The sequence below is a fragment of the Drosophila subobscura genome, chromosome J, assembly GCF_008121235.1.
Source record: "Drosophila subobscura isolate 14011-0131.10 chromosome J, UCBerk_Dsub_1.0, whole genome shotgun sequence".
NCBI classification, from domain to species: domain Eukaryota; kingdom Metazoa; phylum Arthropoda; class Insecta; order Diptera; family Drosophilidae; genus Drosophila; species Drosophila subobscura.
Genome location: NC_048532.1, coordinates 17,631,533 through 17,648,696, shown reverse-complemented (window position 1 = coordinate 17,648,696; position 17,164 = coordinate 17,631,533). Strand labels below are relative to the sequence as shown.

General features: G+C 47.0%; 1 protein-coding gene across 5 annotated transcripts in view; it reads left to right on the top strand.

The window, feature by feature from the left end:
• Positions 1-16,972, top strand: part of LOC117894616 (Down syndrome cell adhesion molecule-like protein Dscam2) — a 30,836-nt gene extending 13,864 nt beyond the window's left edge. Inside the window, exons 8-31 of one of the 5 annotated variants that reach the window (XM_034801774.1) lie at positions 1,436-1,526; positions 1,583-1,670; positions 1,737-1,885; positions 1,948-2,071; positions 3,778-3,905; positions 4,615-4,751; positions 5,666-5,808; positions 6,877-7,038; positions 7,548-7,692; positions 7,754-8,190; positions 8,278-8,431; positions 9,317-9,434; positions 9,818-9,980; positions 10,047-10,556; positions 10,755-10,901; positions 12,044-12,196; positions 12,403-12,497; positions 12,555-13,605; positions 13,668-13,814; positions 13,872-14,206; positions 14,270-14,342; positions 14,707-14,787; positions 14,856-15,024; positions 15,104-16,972. In XM_034801774.1, coding sequence (XP_034657665.1) covers positions 1,436-1,526; positions 1,583-1,670; positions 1,737-1,885; positions 1,948-2,071; positions 3,778-3,905; positions 4,615-4,751; positions 5,666-5,808; positions 6,877-7,038; positions 7,548-7,692; positions 7,754-8,190; positions 8,278-8,431; positions 9,317-9,434; positions 9,818-9,980; positions 10,047-10,556; positions 10,755-10,901; positions 12,044-12,196; positions 12,403-12,497; positions 12,555-13,605; positions 13,668-13,814; positions 13,872-14,206; positions 14,270-14,342; positions 14,707-14,787; positions 14,856-15,024; positions 15,104-15,251 — 4,948 coding nt within the window. In that variant the 3' untranslated portion in view covers positions 15,252-16,972. Of the gene's footprint in view, positions 1-1,435; positions 1,527-1,582; positions 1,671-1,736; positions 1,886-1,947; positions 2,072-3,777; positions 3,906-4,614; positions 4,752-5,665; positions 5,809-6,876; positions 7,039-7,547; positions 7,693-7,753; positions 8,191-8,277; positions 8,432-9,316; positions 9,435-9,817; positions 9,981-10,046; positions 10,557-10,754; positions 10,902-12,043; positions 12,197-12,402; positions 12,498-12,554; positions 13,606-13,667; positions 13,815-13,871; positions 14,207-14,269; positions 14,343-14,637; positions 14,788-14,855; positions 15,025-15,087 lie in introns of all 5 variants that reach the window. The other 4 variants (XM_034801773.1, XM_034801772.1, XM_034801770.1 and 1 more) reach the window with 4 other exon arrangements.
• The last annotated feature ends 192 nt before the right edge of the window (positions 16,973-17,164 follow it).

The window sequence follows — 17,164 nt, the reverse complement described above, 5'->3', positions numbered from 1 at the left end:
AATGCTGAAGCTGCAGCAGCCGGAGCCGGAGTCGGAGCCGGATGGCAGTGGGCTTTGTGCGGCGCTGAGTTTTGTTTTCCGCTGCATTGTTTTCCCAGCGACCTGCAGGTCCTGGTAGCGTCTCGGTGACTGCCCCGACTGCCTGTTGTTTTGTTTTCCTGCTCCTCCTGCTGCTGTTGGTTTTCCTTTTCCTTTTGCTTTGCCTCATAAATGTGAAAATAGCTGAAACTTTTGGGGTGTCTCTCTGCCTCTCTCTGTGTGTCTCTGAAAGTATTTGAAATCATTTTTTATGCGGCATTTGTTTCGCTGACATCTCTTTTGTGGCCGGAACTCGTGCTCTGCCAAGGCTTTCTGCCACAATGCACACACAGAGTCAGAGCCAGAGACAGAGACAGAGTCAGAGACATGGACACGGAGCAGCTGCAGCGGCGGCATATTGATTCAGTTGTTGATTATCACTGACCATATTTCGTATTGAACTGCATTTCATATGCAAATAGCTGAGAGCTGGAAGCTCTCCTTCCTCTCTGTGTCTGTGTGTGTGTGGCATGTGGCAGCTTCTGCTGGATTCTCTTTGGATGCCTGGCATTTTCCATGATTTTAATTAAGAAATGCCATGCCTGGCGGGGGCCATGCCCTTGCACGTAAGACGGGAAATGCACTCAAGTGCAATTAAAGCCAAATTAAAATCAATAACTTTTATGGCAAAAAAACGAATTCCCCCACAGCCTTGGGGGGCGGGGCTGCCATCAAACAGATTATGACACGCACGCCCCGGATAAAACTGCATTTCCTCTGTTGATTTACGCAATTGGGAAGGATTTTTTCCAGAACTCAATATCTTGCACGGGGCAAAGGGTACGAAAGTTGAGTGTGGCATAGACCCGAGGAATACCCATTGATGGGGGAACTTGCTGCTGGCAATAAATGCAAATTTATACGCGAAATGCAAGCCCAAACGTTCAGCATTCAGGGCTGGAATCCACTCACTCAAAAGTAGGCTTCAGCCAGCACCGCTTTCACTTGTGCAACATCACTCGAACCATTCACAAATACCCCATAAATGAGAGCCAGAGGAGAGCCCCCAGCACATGCGAATGCAATCATTTTTACAAACTATAGAAATGCATTTCCATGAGGCTGAAGGCCCCTCAACATTCCGCTAACAATCAGGCAATCAAAGGCTACGTGCGGGCTTAATCGAAAAGAAATTGGATGCAAGCGAAATGATTGATAATTCAATCTTCATTTTCAATTTGTTTAAAGCAACAGACAAACAAAATGCCAAAATCGTTGGCAAATAAACGGAAACGAGTCCCACGATTGACGAGACATTCCCCAGCCATTGGATTGCCATTGCCCCAACTGGTGGCTGTGTCCCTGAGTCCTTTGTTTGTCCAACATTTCATCGCATGTTTCTCGCTCCATCCTGCAGGTGGTTCAAGGAGGAGAACGAGCAGCTGCTGCCGCTGCAGCTCAGCGAGCGCATCACCATCGTGTCCGCCGGATTGCTGAAAATCACCAAGGTGCGTAGGCAGAATCCTCCTGCTGCTGATTGCCAATTGATTTCGTACCATTGCAGGCACGTCTCGAGGATAGTGGAAAATATTTGTGCTGGGTGAACAATACGGCTGGCGAGGAGACCATCCAAGTGTCGCTAACGGTGACAGGTGAGTGTGTTGCTCTCTGTGTGTGTGTGTGGCAAGATGGATATATAGTGGGAGAAATGTCTGCAGCACCTTTGACGGCGCATCTGCAGCCACAGGTGCAGACGGTGGATGTCGACAAGGATGCGCAATTCCAATGCATTGTCTCTGGCCATCCGGTGCACGATGTCAACTGGCTGCACGACGGCAAACCCATACTCAGGGACAATCGCGTGGAGGTAAGACTTTTGGCGCACATCCCACTGGCACATCATTCAACTCTCTCTCCCCCCCCATGCAGATACTCACCGATCCGCCGCGCTTGATCATCAAGAAGGTGCAGAAGGAGGATCCGGGCATGTATCAGTGTTTCGTGTCCAATGAATGGGAACAAATTCAGTCCACAGCAGAGCTCCAACTGGGCGGTATGTGATATCAAATATCGTATATCGCTTACACACTTTGCTTCGACAGATTGTGCGCCATTAACAACCACTTATGACCGCACACACCACACCACACACACTCCTCCTGCCTGCCACATCTCAATCAGCAGCGCAATTTCCTACTCGAGAGTGGAATTCCATTCCTGCTGCTGCTCGCTCGCCGTGTGTGTGTGCCCACCGCAGACCACACAAATAAATGTTTGTCATAATTGCATTTCATTATTTTCTAATTTAGCAAATTGCCAACATTTTTCAACGAGCCACAAGGAGAGGGAGCGGCAGGGTGGATGCCACCCAACAAATCACAGCAACAGCCTGAGCAGAGGGGAGGAGGGAGGCGGCTGCTGCTGCCAGCGACGACGACTTAATTTTATTACCAGCACTAAAAATCTAGCCGCAGACACTAAACGCAGCAGCAGGGGAGAGGATGGTTGGGTGTGGGTGTGGCACATTGTATCGTTTGGCCGCCTTAGGGACACACACACGCTCGAATGAGCGATACAATCGATTGAGGGGTTTATGCGTGTCACGAGAAAAGCGATTAAGAAGTTTATGGAAGATTATCGAAGATTTCTAGTGGAGTGCACATAAAAACAAAGAAGTTTGTGCCAAAAAATTCCATTTAAAATATGCCATTATATATTTTTACCATTGAGCAGTCAAAGTTTTCATAAACTCACTTTTATTCATAAATATTACGCATAATTATAATCAGTAAGAAGCGCTTTCAATGAGGAAATCCTTCCAGCAAACGCATTGTCCAACCGTTTGAGCATTTCCTATAAATATGGAAATTGTTTCCTCCGTCTGCCGCACTTTATCGCAATATCGCAGCGCGCATAAACATCGCAGCAGGCAGACAGACACTCGCTGCGCGCTTTGTCGCTTTGGCAACATTTCGTGATTTGCTTTTAGGCGCAAACGGAAATTGATTTCGATATATTATTGGCATGCTTCGCACACAGTTCGTTGGTGCAGGGCGACGGGGGGTGGGCAGGAAGTGGAAGCGCTGCTTTCTTTTCGCCTTTCGGTGTTAAAAGCTCTGCCCCGCACCGCACCGCACCCCGCCACATGCTGGAGCGCCATTAAGCGGCCGGATATGGCAGCAATTGTGTCAACGTTGCAGCTGTATGTGTGTGCTTATATGTATGCCTGTGTGTGTGTGTGTGAGTGAACAAATAAATATGGCAGCTTATAACTGAGAATGTCAGGCAATGGGGATGATATGGCGATGATGATGATGACGACAATCCCGCAGCCGAAAAATCCATTGCAATGCGACGAAGCAACGGAAATTGATACAATTTTCATCAGCTGGATAACATTCGCTGCTGCTGCTGCTGCTGCTGCTGCTGCCTTGTCAAATGCATTTTCCGTTTGCTTTGCCAAAAGAAAAGAGGAAAAGCGAGTGCGGAAACTAAGGAAATGCAATGGCAAAAAATACAAGTGCGAATCTGGTTTTGCCACTGGCTCGGGAGAGGGGAAACGATTCAATAGAAAGATGAAGATGGAAATGGAGATGGAGTGCTGTGAGTTCTGTTTGCAGTTGAATGTTTAAGGTTTAAGGAAGGGAATTTTCAACATAATTAAAAGTGGAACACACACTGCATGGAGGAAACTTCATCTCTTCCTCATTTGAGTTCATTTTCAGTTTTCAACTTCTCTCCAATTTCTGTTCATTTTAGATGCTTCGCCGGAACTGCTTTATTGGTTTTCGGAGCAGACGCTGCAGCCGGGACCGACGGTATCATTGAAGTGCGTTGCCACCGGAAATCCACTGCCGCAATTTACATGGTCTCTGGACGGATTTCCGGTAAGTTAGGCCACCAAACTACGCCGCAACTTGAGCCTTCATTTAGCAAGTCCGAGCAGCCCGAGGTCCCATTTTAGGCAGCGGAAATGCAGGCAGGCAGCGTTTCCGTTTCCGTTTCCGCTGCTAAGAAGTTGCCTCAGTGCCAAAATATTCGAGCAGAGAGGCACAGCCAGAGGCACAGGCACAGCCAGAAATATTTGTCACAGTTACAGCTATCGCTGTGCATCTCTGGCTTCCCCTTTGGGCCAACGAGCGGGCCCCCTTGTTAGCCCGGACTCTGGTGCATACTTGGGATTCCCAGGCCTTCTGGTTTTTCCTTTGCTTTTTCATGTTTTTCCCCTTTTGGGGCCACTCGAATATTTCGGCTCTAAGAATTTGTGTTGCCTTTTTTTTGGCCCGGGATTTGTTTCGTTTATTTGCATACATTTTCATTTTCTTTGGAGCCTTTTTTGCCCACTTGCCTCTCTCTCTTCTTGCCACTCCTTTGCTGTGTGTTTCTTTCCTTCCACTTTTACGTAGTGCAAATTTTATGCAATTTCAATCAATTCGATTTACATGCATTTTTCATTTTACCTCCGCTTCAATCTGCATTCTGCAATCTGCAATCTGTTCTCCGATTTCACCAGCAGCAGAGAGAGCGCCGAGTGGCGAATGTTTTGCTAATTGGCCCACTTTGATAACGTGTTCCCTTAACCACTCCCTTCCACAGATTCCGGACAGCTCGCGCTTTTTAGTGGGTCAATATGTTACCATCCACGACGATGTCATCAGCCACGTGAATATATCAAATGTCAAGGAGGAGGATGGCGGCGAGTATACCTGCACGGCACAGAATGCCATTGGCAAGTGAGTAGAAGAGGAGCAGCAGCAGCAGCCAGCAGTAACAGTTCCATAAATAAAACACAGAGCACAGGCCTCTGCTCCGATAAAAAGCATTTCCATGCTAAATCATAAATTTAGTTGTGGCATACGGAAAAATGGCAAAAAATACGAATAGAAATAGGAGCTGGCTATGGGTAGGGGTATGAGGGGGGAGCTCCCATTGTTTGCAGGCAGGACGAGGACGAGGACGAGGACGAGTACGAGCGACATAAAATCCAAACAATTTGCTGAGGCAGCCGTAAGGCAACTGTTGGCCAGGAGAGGGGTTCGGTTCAACTGTTCAGATATCATAGTTAGGGATGGCAGACGAACAGGCACAAAACATTCCACAACATTGATTCAGGTTAAAGCTGGAACTGCAGAGTATGTTTTGCTTTGGTTATTTTATGGAATTTACATGGAGATAAGGGCAGATACTTGCAGGTTACGTAGCTGCTTTTTATTGCAGATGAACTACGGTAGTCCGAATTCTATAAATTTGGGATAAATTAGAGCTTGTACGTTTACTAGTGAGTGGAAACGGTAATAATACTCAGGTTTTAGCTTGCCGAGTGGATCGTGGGTGAGCAGCACGAGAGCCGTGTGGATCGTGGGCGAGCCGCAGGTGAGCCGCGTGGATCGTGGGCGAGCAGAACGAGAGCGTGAGCGAGCTAACAGTCTGCTGTTAGCAAGCGCCGCTACTTATGTACACCTGGTTTGCTAACAGCTCTGTTGCTCTGTTACAGCTCTCCTGCTCAGATCTTGGCTGCTGGTTATGTACATTCCATTAAATATTTCATATAATTTAAACATAGAAAACAAAACACGCTTCCATCTCCAGCGCTAACTCTAAACATTTTACTGTGTTCACGTGTTTTTTATGTACTCTGATGTCGCAGGGTTTCGCATAGCGCAAAAGTGAACATCTATGGATTGCCTTACATACGCGAAATGCCAAAAATAACTGGAATCTCTGGCTCCGATTTGATTGTTAAATGTCCCGTGGCTGGTTATCCCATCGATAAAATACACTGGGAGCGAGGTAAGCATTACAAATACTGTACATATGTATCCATACATATATACATAAATGTATGTACATATGTACATACATACATATGTCGACCCGCATGATATGGCAATGTTTGCCATATATTTGGTTTCCTCATCTCTTTTTTTTGTCATTTTGTGATTTCTCTTTATGGTTATTTGCCTTTTGGCCAGAGAGTTGTTTGTTATTAAAAATGGCATGTTTGTTATTGCGCATATCAGTGAAAATGATTAAAACTACAGAATGAACGTTGGTTGCTTCTGGGGTTCTTTCTCTCTTTTGCTGCGACTCGTGTTCGAATTCGAATTCGCATTCGCATTCGTTTTCGTCCTTTTTTGCCTGTCAGTCTGATTTCCTTTGGCTTTTTAAGCGAAATAAATTTAAAATACATTTTCATTTGATTTTATTTTTAATTGTATTTGTTAATTATTATCTCTGCATGCAGTTGTCAGTGTGTTTGTGCATAATATTGCCAAAGAGCAGAATAATCATCAGAAATGTCGAAGACGAAGATGTCTATGGTGCTGAAAGAGAGATAAATAATACTCTGGGCAGAGTCTGCATGTTTTAGGTCTAGGTAAAAGACTGTTGAATAATAGATGACAAGGTTCTAGGGCAGAAAAGATGCAAAATGGGAAGGATCGCTGAATAAATGGAAGCGAGATTGATGAACATCTGGAAACAATGCTAAGATTAATATCTAAGTAAAGACACATAAATTGCCACACATCGCGATACATTTCTACACAGAACAACAGCCTCTCAGATATAAAACATAATCTTTCCCTAGCATTTTAGTGGCCATTTTTAAGCGCCCAGCAAAGTGTTTCGTTTTCCTTTGTGTGTGTGCATGCAAATAAATTAAAGTTGTAGAAAAAGTAAACTCCAAAAGTGCCATGTAGCCATAAAGTCATAAATTGCATAACTTTGTTTTATGTGAGTGCCACAAATTAATTGCCAACGCCTTGCTACGCTCTCTTCCTGCTGCCTGCCTGCTCTTGTGCCTGCTCCTGTTCCTGCTCCTGCTGCTGCTGCTGCTGCTTTTTGGTATCCGGTAAGATGGGCAAACGCTGCCCATAAATCGCCGCCAGCGTGCCTACAACAATGGCACCTTAATTATCGAGCAGCTGCAGCGCCTGGAGGATGCTGGCACGTACACGTGCATGGCCCAGAACAAACAGAAGCAAACCTCGCGGCGCAACGTGGAGATCCAAGTGCTGGGTGAGTAGGTCCCTAGCTCTGGCTTTGGCTAGATGTTTTCCCAATATTTAAAATTTGCAAGTGGACAGAGGGAGAGGGGAAGCAGCTCCCTCTCCATCCTGTAACCATTATTCCTGCAGCTGTAGCTGGAACTGCTACAATGAAACTATTCCAATTAGACTGGCGAAACGAAACTATGCAGCCGCAAGAGCAGCCACAGCCGGCAACGGCAACGGCAACTATTTTCCCCAGTTAATGCACATGCTGCATGGTGGGTGGTGCCCAGTGGGTGGGTTGGCTGCCTGCAATGGACCCACAATGGAGTCATTGACTTTTGTGTTCTGTCTGCGGCGGCTCCAGCTGCCTCCACATTTCACTCTTTATAATAATTTACTCGACTGAAGCTGCAGCAGCTGCAGCAGCTGTTGCTAAGCCGCAAGTTGCATTGATGGCAGTGCCACGCCCCACGCCCCACTCACATCCTTGACTATCTGTGGGGTTTTGTGCTTAAGCTTTCATTTCATTCACAGTGCCACCGAAAATTATGCCCATCCAGGCGATGACAAACATGCTGCGGGAGGGCATGCGTGCGGCCATCTCCTGCCAGATCCTGGAGGGAGATCTGCCCGTCAGCTTTCGCTGGGAGCGCAATGGCAAGCCGCTCATTGGCACGGGGTGAGTTGAGCCAGAAACTCCCACCCAATCAAAGCTGCAACTCCCTCCCTGTTCCCTCTAGCAACGAGGTTTTTCGCCGCTTGGATGAGTACTCCGCCAGCCTCGTCATCGAACACATAACCTCGGATCATTCCGGGAACTATACCTGCATCGCCGGCAATGTGGCGGGCACGGAGCGGTTCACGGTGCCCCTGACCGTGAATGTGCCACCCAAGTGGATACTGGAGCCCAAGGACTCGAGTGCCCAGGCGGGCGCTGATGTGCTGCTGCACTGCCAGGCCTCGGGCTACCCCAAGCCCACCATCACGTGGAAGAAGGCCATTGGACCGACGCCAGGCGAGTACAAGGACTTTCTGTACGAGCCCACCGTGCAGCTGTTCCCCAATGGCACCATCTACTTCAAGAAGATCAGCAAGGAGTCGCAGGGACACTTTCTGTGCGAGGCCAAGAACAACATTGGCTCGGGCGTCAGCAAAGTAATCTTTCTCAAAGTGAATGGTGGGTACTCCGACTCTCCATCAGCATCTTCCTCGCTGTTTTCTTTATGCATCTGTCTCTCTCCCTCTCCCGCTCCCTCTCCCCTAGTGCCCGCTCACTTTCAAACGAAAACGAAACAAATCTCGGTGGCCAAGGGCAAGCAGGTCCATGTGCAGTGCAATGTGCAGGGCGACAATCCCATCGACTTCAAATGGAAAATCCAGGCAACGCAACAGTATCTTGACGAGTCGCTGGATTCACGGTAAGCGTCGGGGACTACTCCCCCTTTCCCCCGCTTCCACTCTCGTTCGCTCATTCCTGCGCTGTCTGCGTGTCTGGCGAAATCAATTCCAAGTCGATTGCAAACAACAAATTGCTTTTAATTAAAAGAGTTTCTCTGTGGTGGTGGGTGGGTTTGGGTTGCAGCTCGGATTGGGTTTCAGTTTCGGAGGAAATGATGGATACTTGGGATGGGGGCCAAGGCCTAAAATCAATTTTCATGCTCTCTCTCTCTCTCGCATGTCGTGTCTGAGTTTCAGAACTTTATCAATTTCTGTTCAGCTCTAAAGATGAGGCTCTAACAGCGGCTTGCCGTTGGTTATTTTCTATGGAAATTTTTTGCTCTTTGGGCAGCAGCTCTGGTTTTAGTCCTCCTCCTACTTGTGTATCGTAAGTGTTTTAATGTATGTGTATTTCCGGCTTTCTCTTTTTCTTCCTTTCCCCTACCCCCGACGACACGCCACACTCGACAAACAACAACTGAATGCATGCGCGTTTTATTTATTTATGCCATTTGCACACGCACACAACTACCGCTGTGCGTGTGTGTGTGTGTGTGTGTGTATTTCGGCCTCGTACGTCTTCGTCTTTGTCAACAAAACTACAACTACAAAATTACAACAACTGTTGTTGCTGCTGCTGCTGCAACGTGGAAAACATTGTTATAAAATTGCATTGCATCGCTCACGTTGCGCAAACACGTACACACACACACACATCCTCGTATCTCCTGCTCGGTATCCAACTGCCCCTGTCCCAACGTTTGCATGTGTCGTCGTTGTATCTCTTTAATGCATTTACTTGCATATAAATCACACACACACCTTCCACACACACACACACACCCGAGCGTACGTTCCACACACAGCTACACCATAAGAGATCAAGTGCTCGACGATGGCATGGTCTCCGAATTGGGCATTTCGCACACATATCGCCAGGACACGGGCATTTATATCTGTCAGGCGAGCAATGCATTCGGACAGGTAAGTCAGGGACAGGCCAAGGCAGAGATGTGGCACTGGAAATGGGAACAGGCTGCACTGGCTGACAGGCTGACGGGCTGACGGGCACTGCCCTCTAAGTGATATTATTATGTAACGAATTGACTTTAATCAAACTGTCGCTCCATGGAACTCCATTCATTGCTCGATCGAAAGTTGCTTGCTGAAGCATAATAAATCACATCTCTATTCATGCTGAAAGTCGCTCTGCCAGTGCCCAGTGTCCCAATCCCATTCCACATTTCTGTGGATCCTAATTTATGGCTATTTGAAAGAGAGCCGAAAAGCCGCAGCAGCAGCTGCAGCTGCAAAGGGTTGGCAGCTTACTTACTCATGTGTGTGTGTGTGTTCCCCCAAAAAAACAGGATGAAATGTCCATTCAGCTCATAGTTCAGGAGGTGCCCGAACAGCCCAAGAATCTTCGTATCAACTCACAGCAGTCGCGGAGCCTGCAGCTCACCTGGAGTCAGCCCTTTGCTGGCAACAGTCCCATCGAGGAGTATCATGTGTACTACAAGCAAATATCAGGTGGGAAACCAATCTCCATCCCCCCTCCCCCCTCTTACTCAATGAACTCCTCACTATTTGCACAAGTTTTTGTGACAGATATTTGGCAGAATGCCGAACACATTACCATCACGGGTGCCCAGACGGTGGTCAACATTCAGCAGCTCCGTCCCGCCAAGGCCTACCACATACGCATGTCGGCGGAGAACAAGTTGGGCGCCTCCGAGTTCTCCGAGGTGGTGCAGGTGACGACGCTGGAGGAGGTGCCCTCGGGGCCACCGCTGGCCGTGCGTGCCGAGGCCAAGAGCTCCACAGAGATCTCCGTCAGCTGGGATGCGCCCGAGCGGGATCACTGGAACGGCATTCTGCTCGGCTACTACGTGGGCTACCAGATGTCGCTCACGCCCGAGGACAAGGAGGTCAACCCGACGCAGGGCTTCAGCTTCAAAACGGTGGAAGTGCGCTCCCATTTCGGCGGCGAGACGATTCTCGGCAATCTGAACAAGTTCACCCAGTACCATGTGATTGTGCAGGCCTACACCAGCCAGGGCAGTGGTCCACCCAGCAAGGAAATTGCCGTGCAAACAATGGAGGATGGTAAGAGTCGGGTGGGGACACGGACACGAACACGGACATGGGGCTGTGGTCCGGTCCGGTCTGGTCTGGTCTGTCGGCTGGCATACATTGATTGGATTTGTTAATTGGCCGTGCACAAAATCTGACCCCAGACCGGGCGCTGGCTCCAGCAGTCTGGGGGAAAAACGTTTAATAAACTTTTTGCCGTCGCCTTTGCAGTTCCCTCATCGCCGCCAGAGTCGCCGCAGTGCGATGTCCTCGGCTCCACATCGATTTACATCACCTGGTCACCGCCGGACATTGACGGACAAAATGGCAAAATCAAGGGCTACAAAGTGTTTTACATATCGATCGATGAGCTCTACGGTAAGGTGTTCAATTTTGTTGTTGCATGCTTTTACCTACATACTCGTACATAAGTGTGCATGCACATTCATGTTCAGTGGAGCAGTTCTAACGGGGCAACAGCGTTGTAAGCGCACTGTAACAGAAGCTGTAGCTGTGGCCTGTGGCTTCTCACTCTGCCCTCTCTTACGATCCACTCTGCTGTCAAGCACCGTTCTTCGCTTGTAATCGATCCACTCTGCTCTCTCTTAGGATCCACTTTGCTCTCGAGCACCGTTCTTTGCTTGTAAGCTGCTAGTATTTGCTTTTAATAACGTTTAATCCTACGCTGCAAAAGGCCGCTAAATACTAAACGCGTGAATTATATAGTTTCTACATCTATCGCAACCCGATTTCTTATTTAAACAAGCTTCTTTTGGCAAGCTTCATACAAGCTTACGTTCGTAAATGTAATTCGGCGTTCGGGATACTCATTTAAATGCTGAAAGCCACGCGACTTTGCCTAAAAGGCAAAACGGTAAAAGTTTTGTTAAAAGTATGTTACTTAAAGGCACACCCCGACAGATTCACAAATGTACAGGCAATCAATTATTTTAGCTTCGATTTTGCATAGCGAAAAGTTTTGATTATAATATCTATTGATAACCGAATGACACAACCTATTTGAAAATTAAAGCAGACTATCATTCAGTAGAAATATAAACCTAGCCACGTGCCGCACAAAACCTGTCAGAGTTACAGGCAAGTTATGGCAACAGAAAGGAGAGCTTCCCTGGCAGCTCGTACATCCTCATCTCATAACTCGAACTACGTGACTCGGCGGGGACTCTCTCGAGTTCTGAAACGAATTTGCCGAATGACCCAAGTGGCAGTGGGATTTTGTTGCATTTATGCAACAGCAAGAGCAGCATCATCAACGACCAATGGGTCGATTACGAGTGCTGTGGCATGTAATGTGTATTCCGGAATGTTATGTGCCGCTGCGCTTGCCCAGCTTCCTTTTTGCTTCTTCCTACTGCGATTTATGACACTTTTCAATTAATTAGCCCACTTCATGGTCCTCATATTTCCAATCAGCGCTAATTGTTCTCGTTCTCGTTCTCGTTTTCGTTCTCGTTGCTGTAACCCAACCCCATGCTGCTGCATCGCTTACACATGCTCAGAGACCGATCCGGAGGTTGTCAAGTCAACAAATCAATACGTCACCATCGAGAATCTGCGCAAATACACAAACTACACGGTCTGGGTTTTGGCTTACACCAAAGTAGGCGATGGCATGAAAACCAAACCGTTTTATTGCCGCACCCACGAGGATGGTAAGTGGCATTCGGTTCAATGAACGCAAACGAGGTGCGGCACCCCCAACCCCTGTATCATACGATGTCGTTGCCTCGCTTGCAATTTTCATGAAGCGAGAGAGAGAGAGAGAGAGAGAGAGAGAGAGCTTTATATATTCATGCACATATATTTATTTCTGGCGCCTTTCATTGCAAATTGTCGAATGGAATGGAATGGAATGCAGTGCCATCCGCTCCGCAGGCAATCAAGGCGATACCCGCGTCGAGCACCAAAATCATCATATCCTGGCTGCCCCCGGACCTGCCCAATGGGGACATCGTAAGTAGGCGACGACAGTTGAAGCTTCAAGACTCACGCTCACGATTCCCTTTGCAGACGGGCTACACCTTTTACATGTCCATGCTGGAGGGTGGCCGCGAGGAGGGCACCCACAAGCGACTGCTGGGACCCTTTGTGGAAATGCACGAGACGGTGCGCACCCAGGAGTCGGCCACGTACCAGTTCTGGCTCACCGCCTCCACGAAGATGGGCGAGGGCGAGAAGACGCAGGTGGTGACGGTGCCGCCGAACAACAAGGTGCCCGCCCGCATTGTCTCCTTCAGCCAGCGGATTGTCACGCCCTGGAAGGAGCATCTGGAGCTGCCCTGCCGCAAGGTGGGCGCCCCCGCACCGGTGACAATCTGGCGCCAGGATGGCCACAACATGGAGACGAGTGCGCGCAAGACCATCGCCAAGAACGGCACGCTCTACATGAAGGAGTGCCAGGCGAGTGATGCCGGAAACTACACGTGCAGCGTGGAGAACACCTGGGGCAAGGACGAGATCGTGTACAACATTGTGGTGAAGGTGCCGCCCGAGGCGCCCAATCTGACGGTGATCAATGCCTACACGGACAGCCTGCATCTGGAGTGGCTGGACAACAGCCACGGCGGCAGTCCCATTCTCGGCTACGTGATCAACTACAAGCGGGACAACGGCGACTGGGAGGAGCTGCAGGTGGATGCCAAGACCACTTCGCATCTGCTCAGCAATCTCTGGTGCGGCACACGCTACCAGCTGTACATCACGGCCTACAACAAGATCGGCACCGGGCTGCCCTGCGACATTGTCAACTCCTACACCAAGGGCAATCCGCCCGTGCAGCCGAAGCACTCCCAAATGATCACCAACAACTCGACGAGCGTCACCTGCTGGCTGGACTCCTGGGGCGATGGTGGCTGCGGCATACTCTACTTCATGATTGAATCACGCATCTATGGCAGATCTTCGTGGAATGTCGTCTCCAATCATATTCCACCCACGGAGCGGATTTACACGGTCAGCGAACTGACGCCCGGCACCAAATATCAGCTGAAGGTGACGGCACACAACAATGCGGGCTCCACGACGGCCGTGTACAACTTTACGACGCTCTCAACGCAAGGAGGTAGGACCATGGAATAGTGCCCCTTGCAGCGTAGAATCTATTAAAATCTCTTCTACTTGCAGTTCTTTACACTAATGACCACTCCACACCTGTCTCCCACCTGAGCGATTTGCCTTTCTACGCGAACTTCAAGCTGCTGCTGCCCATTTGCGTCTCGCTGCTCATGTTGCTGGCTCTCATCGGAGCTGCCTTGTTTCTGCGCAAGAGAAGTATGTCACCGCACAACCATATTTAATCCTTACTGATAATTCTCATCCCCAAAACAGAACTAAACAATCAAGCGCGTCTGGCGAGCTCTTCACTGTCAGAGTCCCCCTCGCTGGCCAATCTGCAGAACAAACAGAACCGCGATCAGCAGTATTTGGCAGTGCGTTGCAATCCGGGCACTTCGCAGCCTCGCGGCTCCAACTCCAACGATTCGGGCAGCTTTGGCAAAGCGGAGGGCAATGAGTACATCGAGGACATTTGTCCCTATGCCACATTTCAGCTGAACAAACAGACCTACAGCGAGAGCTCCTACAGCGGCAATGTCTACAGCGGTCCGTACCACTCGGTGCGCGGATCCTTTGTCTATCACGATGTCAAGCCAGAGAGCTATCATGTGAGTGAAAGGGTGTGGGATAATGAGTGAAGTAATGATGCCTAATGCACAATTTTATACCAGTCCAAGGAGCCGGAGTACACGAAAGTGCGACGAAAAGTGGGCCGCCTAAGGGACCCCCATTCGGAGAGTCAAGGTAGGGATTTGTGATCATCCATGGTCATTCTGCCTCCCACATTTCCAGCCCCAGCCCCAGCCCCAGTCAGGTGTAGCTTTAGCTTTAAGCCAAAATTGAATCATTTCGCCATCGCCATACGTTCATCCACCATGATTGCCATTGATTCTGCGTTGTGCTCCTTGTTTAACTCATCTCTTTCTCTCATTGCTCTCAACGTTCTCTCCATTCCGCACATTCAAAACCAAAACCTCATCTCGATAAACAAACCAACAAACAACGTACAAAAACTCCATCGATCGTACTAAACTTTTAGAATCGGACAATCCAGGTTCCACAGATTCCGAAGTTAGGAAAATCCTAACGCTTCACATACCAATTACAGAATATGACACACTCGGTTCCGAGTCCGACAATGATGTGTCTGCACGCGCTCTAAACTCGGCCAAGTATCGCGCCCAACGTGGTGAGTGCTCCTCTGCGACCCTGAATCGCCCCACTTACAGATCGTTCCCCATATCCACACCCCGTTAGATACGCAAGATGAGACCTCATCATCATCGGAGACGACACCCACTAGCATGACCCGAAAGTCAAAGCCACCGTTTGCGGCCCGCAAGCCGGGGAAGCCGGGCACCAGCGGCAAGCGGCACGTGCGAAGTTCCAGCGGCTATTCGAGCCACAATGAAGAAACTACTTTTAGGTAAGCCAGCAGTCGTCCCGAGTCGAAGTGTTAGATGTTCCGCTATATGTAGTGCATAATTAGAACCCTGTACGTTTAGCATATCCAACTATCCACCAAACTATCAGGACCACATAAATCCACCAGCTCGTTTTTCGGATGCCAACGAGAAGTCAAAGACACAGACGTCGCCACGTATGCGTGCCAATCAGAAACTACAGAGGGAAGCCTTCCAGATCAATGTCTAAGGCCCCTCTAAGCATGAATGGAGTTCTAGTTTTTAGACATAATATATTATAGATGGTGGGGAAGGATCTGTACAAACGAATATGAAACGAAACATTGTAGAATTTGTTGTAAAATCCACCCAGACTTTGGCGCCCACTTCCAAACAAAAACTAAACTTACAAATCCAAAAACAACAACAGCCGAAAACTCTTACAACTATTTACAACAACAACAAAAAACCAGAAAATGGCAGCAAGAGACAGATGGACAGACAGAAGAATATTTGAAATTTTTTGAGTGGATTTTTGATTTTCAACGAACGGATCAGATCAGAAACAGCACGAAAAATAAACCATAAGACTTATTTACACACTGATTATGCTTAGTTGAACTTGAGGAAAAAACGCTGCATAATTACGAGTATATAACGAATGAACGTACATCTAAAGTATATAATTAATGTTATAGATCCTAAATTAGGCATTTAATGTATGAGAAGAAGGAGGAGGAGGAACTGCGGCAGGCCGCAGATCAGAGATTGCTCTGCAGGAAAGCCAAAACGAAAGCGAAACGAAAGTAGAACCACGGCAGAGCATGATCAAGTTGGATTAAATTAAATATATAAATGTAATACGTGTACTAAAACTATAAACAATGGGCATTTGTGCAGAAAACTGCAGAAATTCTTTGCATTTGTAGTAAGTTATAAAACAAAAAAAACAATTATTATGTGCATTTCGTTGAAGTGAATTGTTTGTTTAAACCATTTTTGCGTCAGTTTGACAACTGTTAGCTAGTTATTTAAATGAATTTAATTGATTTAAAAGGGAGAAACACAATACAATATAATAAAATACAATACCGAATACCGGAAATGCATTCAGATAGTTTATGAAACTGTTGTAAATAGCTAAGCGTCATACAATTAAATTCTACACAAAGCGTACGAGTATTATATACGAATAACACACACACACACGCAACACACAAGTAAATGTTAGTGGAAAAGATACATAAGAAAAAAGAAACAAGAAACAAACAAAAGCCAAAGTCGTAAACCAGCATGCATTTCCATAAGCAGCCGCTCAAAAGACATTTACTAACTAAATATGGAAATACTTACTACGGAACCCCGACGGAAACAAAAGTTATAGCTGAATATTTGCCAAAACAGACAGACAGTTAGACAGACCAAAGACAGACTCTGCTCCTGTACCATACATGCGATTATTATAATTATACGAAATACGAATATATCTATTTTCCAATAGCTACAACGACAAAAAACAAAAACCAGCAAACCAAGCAAACAATACATGACAATATGACACAACAAATACATGCATAAAATACCAAAAACATATAAAATACATTAACAACAAAAGAAAAATGAATAAAACCAAAGATCATGTAAAAAACTTATAAAGTTAAAAAGTTGAATTAGCGCATTGAACGAACACATTTGGCAAAAGGCAACAAACAAAACTCTTCAGACAGCACTTTAAATGAGAAAAAAACGTAAAGCAAAAGCTAACCTGTAGGCATTTACTTGGTTGTAAATTGATTAAAACGTTTGCGGCATTGAAAAATCTCTCTCTTAAGCATAAACCCAGTTGTAAAATTACACACACTAAAAGAAAAGAATCTTCTAAAGCAGCACAACAGTTTATGTACAATTGAAATGTGGAAAAATAATGAAAAAAAACTTTAAAAGCAAAAATACATGACATGACATTATGATGAAAAACTTCCCTTACTTTTTGTGGAGATAACAATTTGTCGCATTTATTTACATTCGACCATTGAGTAAAACAGATGTGGGTTTTTGCAAAATAGATTATAGTACACCAAAATGGAAAAAAGCCTCCTTAAATACTACTTCTATCCCCCCCACATCCTTGTTGTTTCTTGCAATTGTTGCACTTAAAGCATT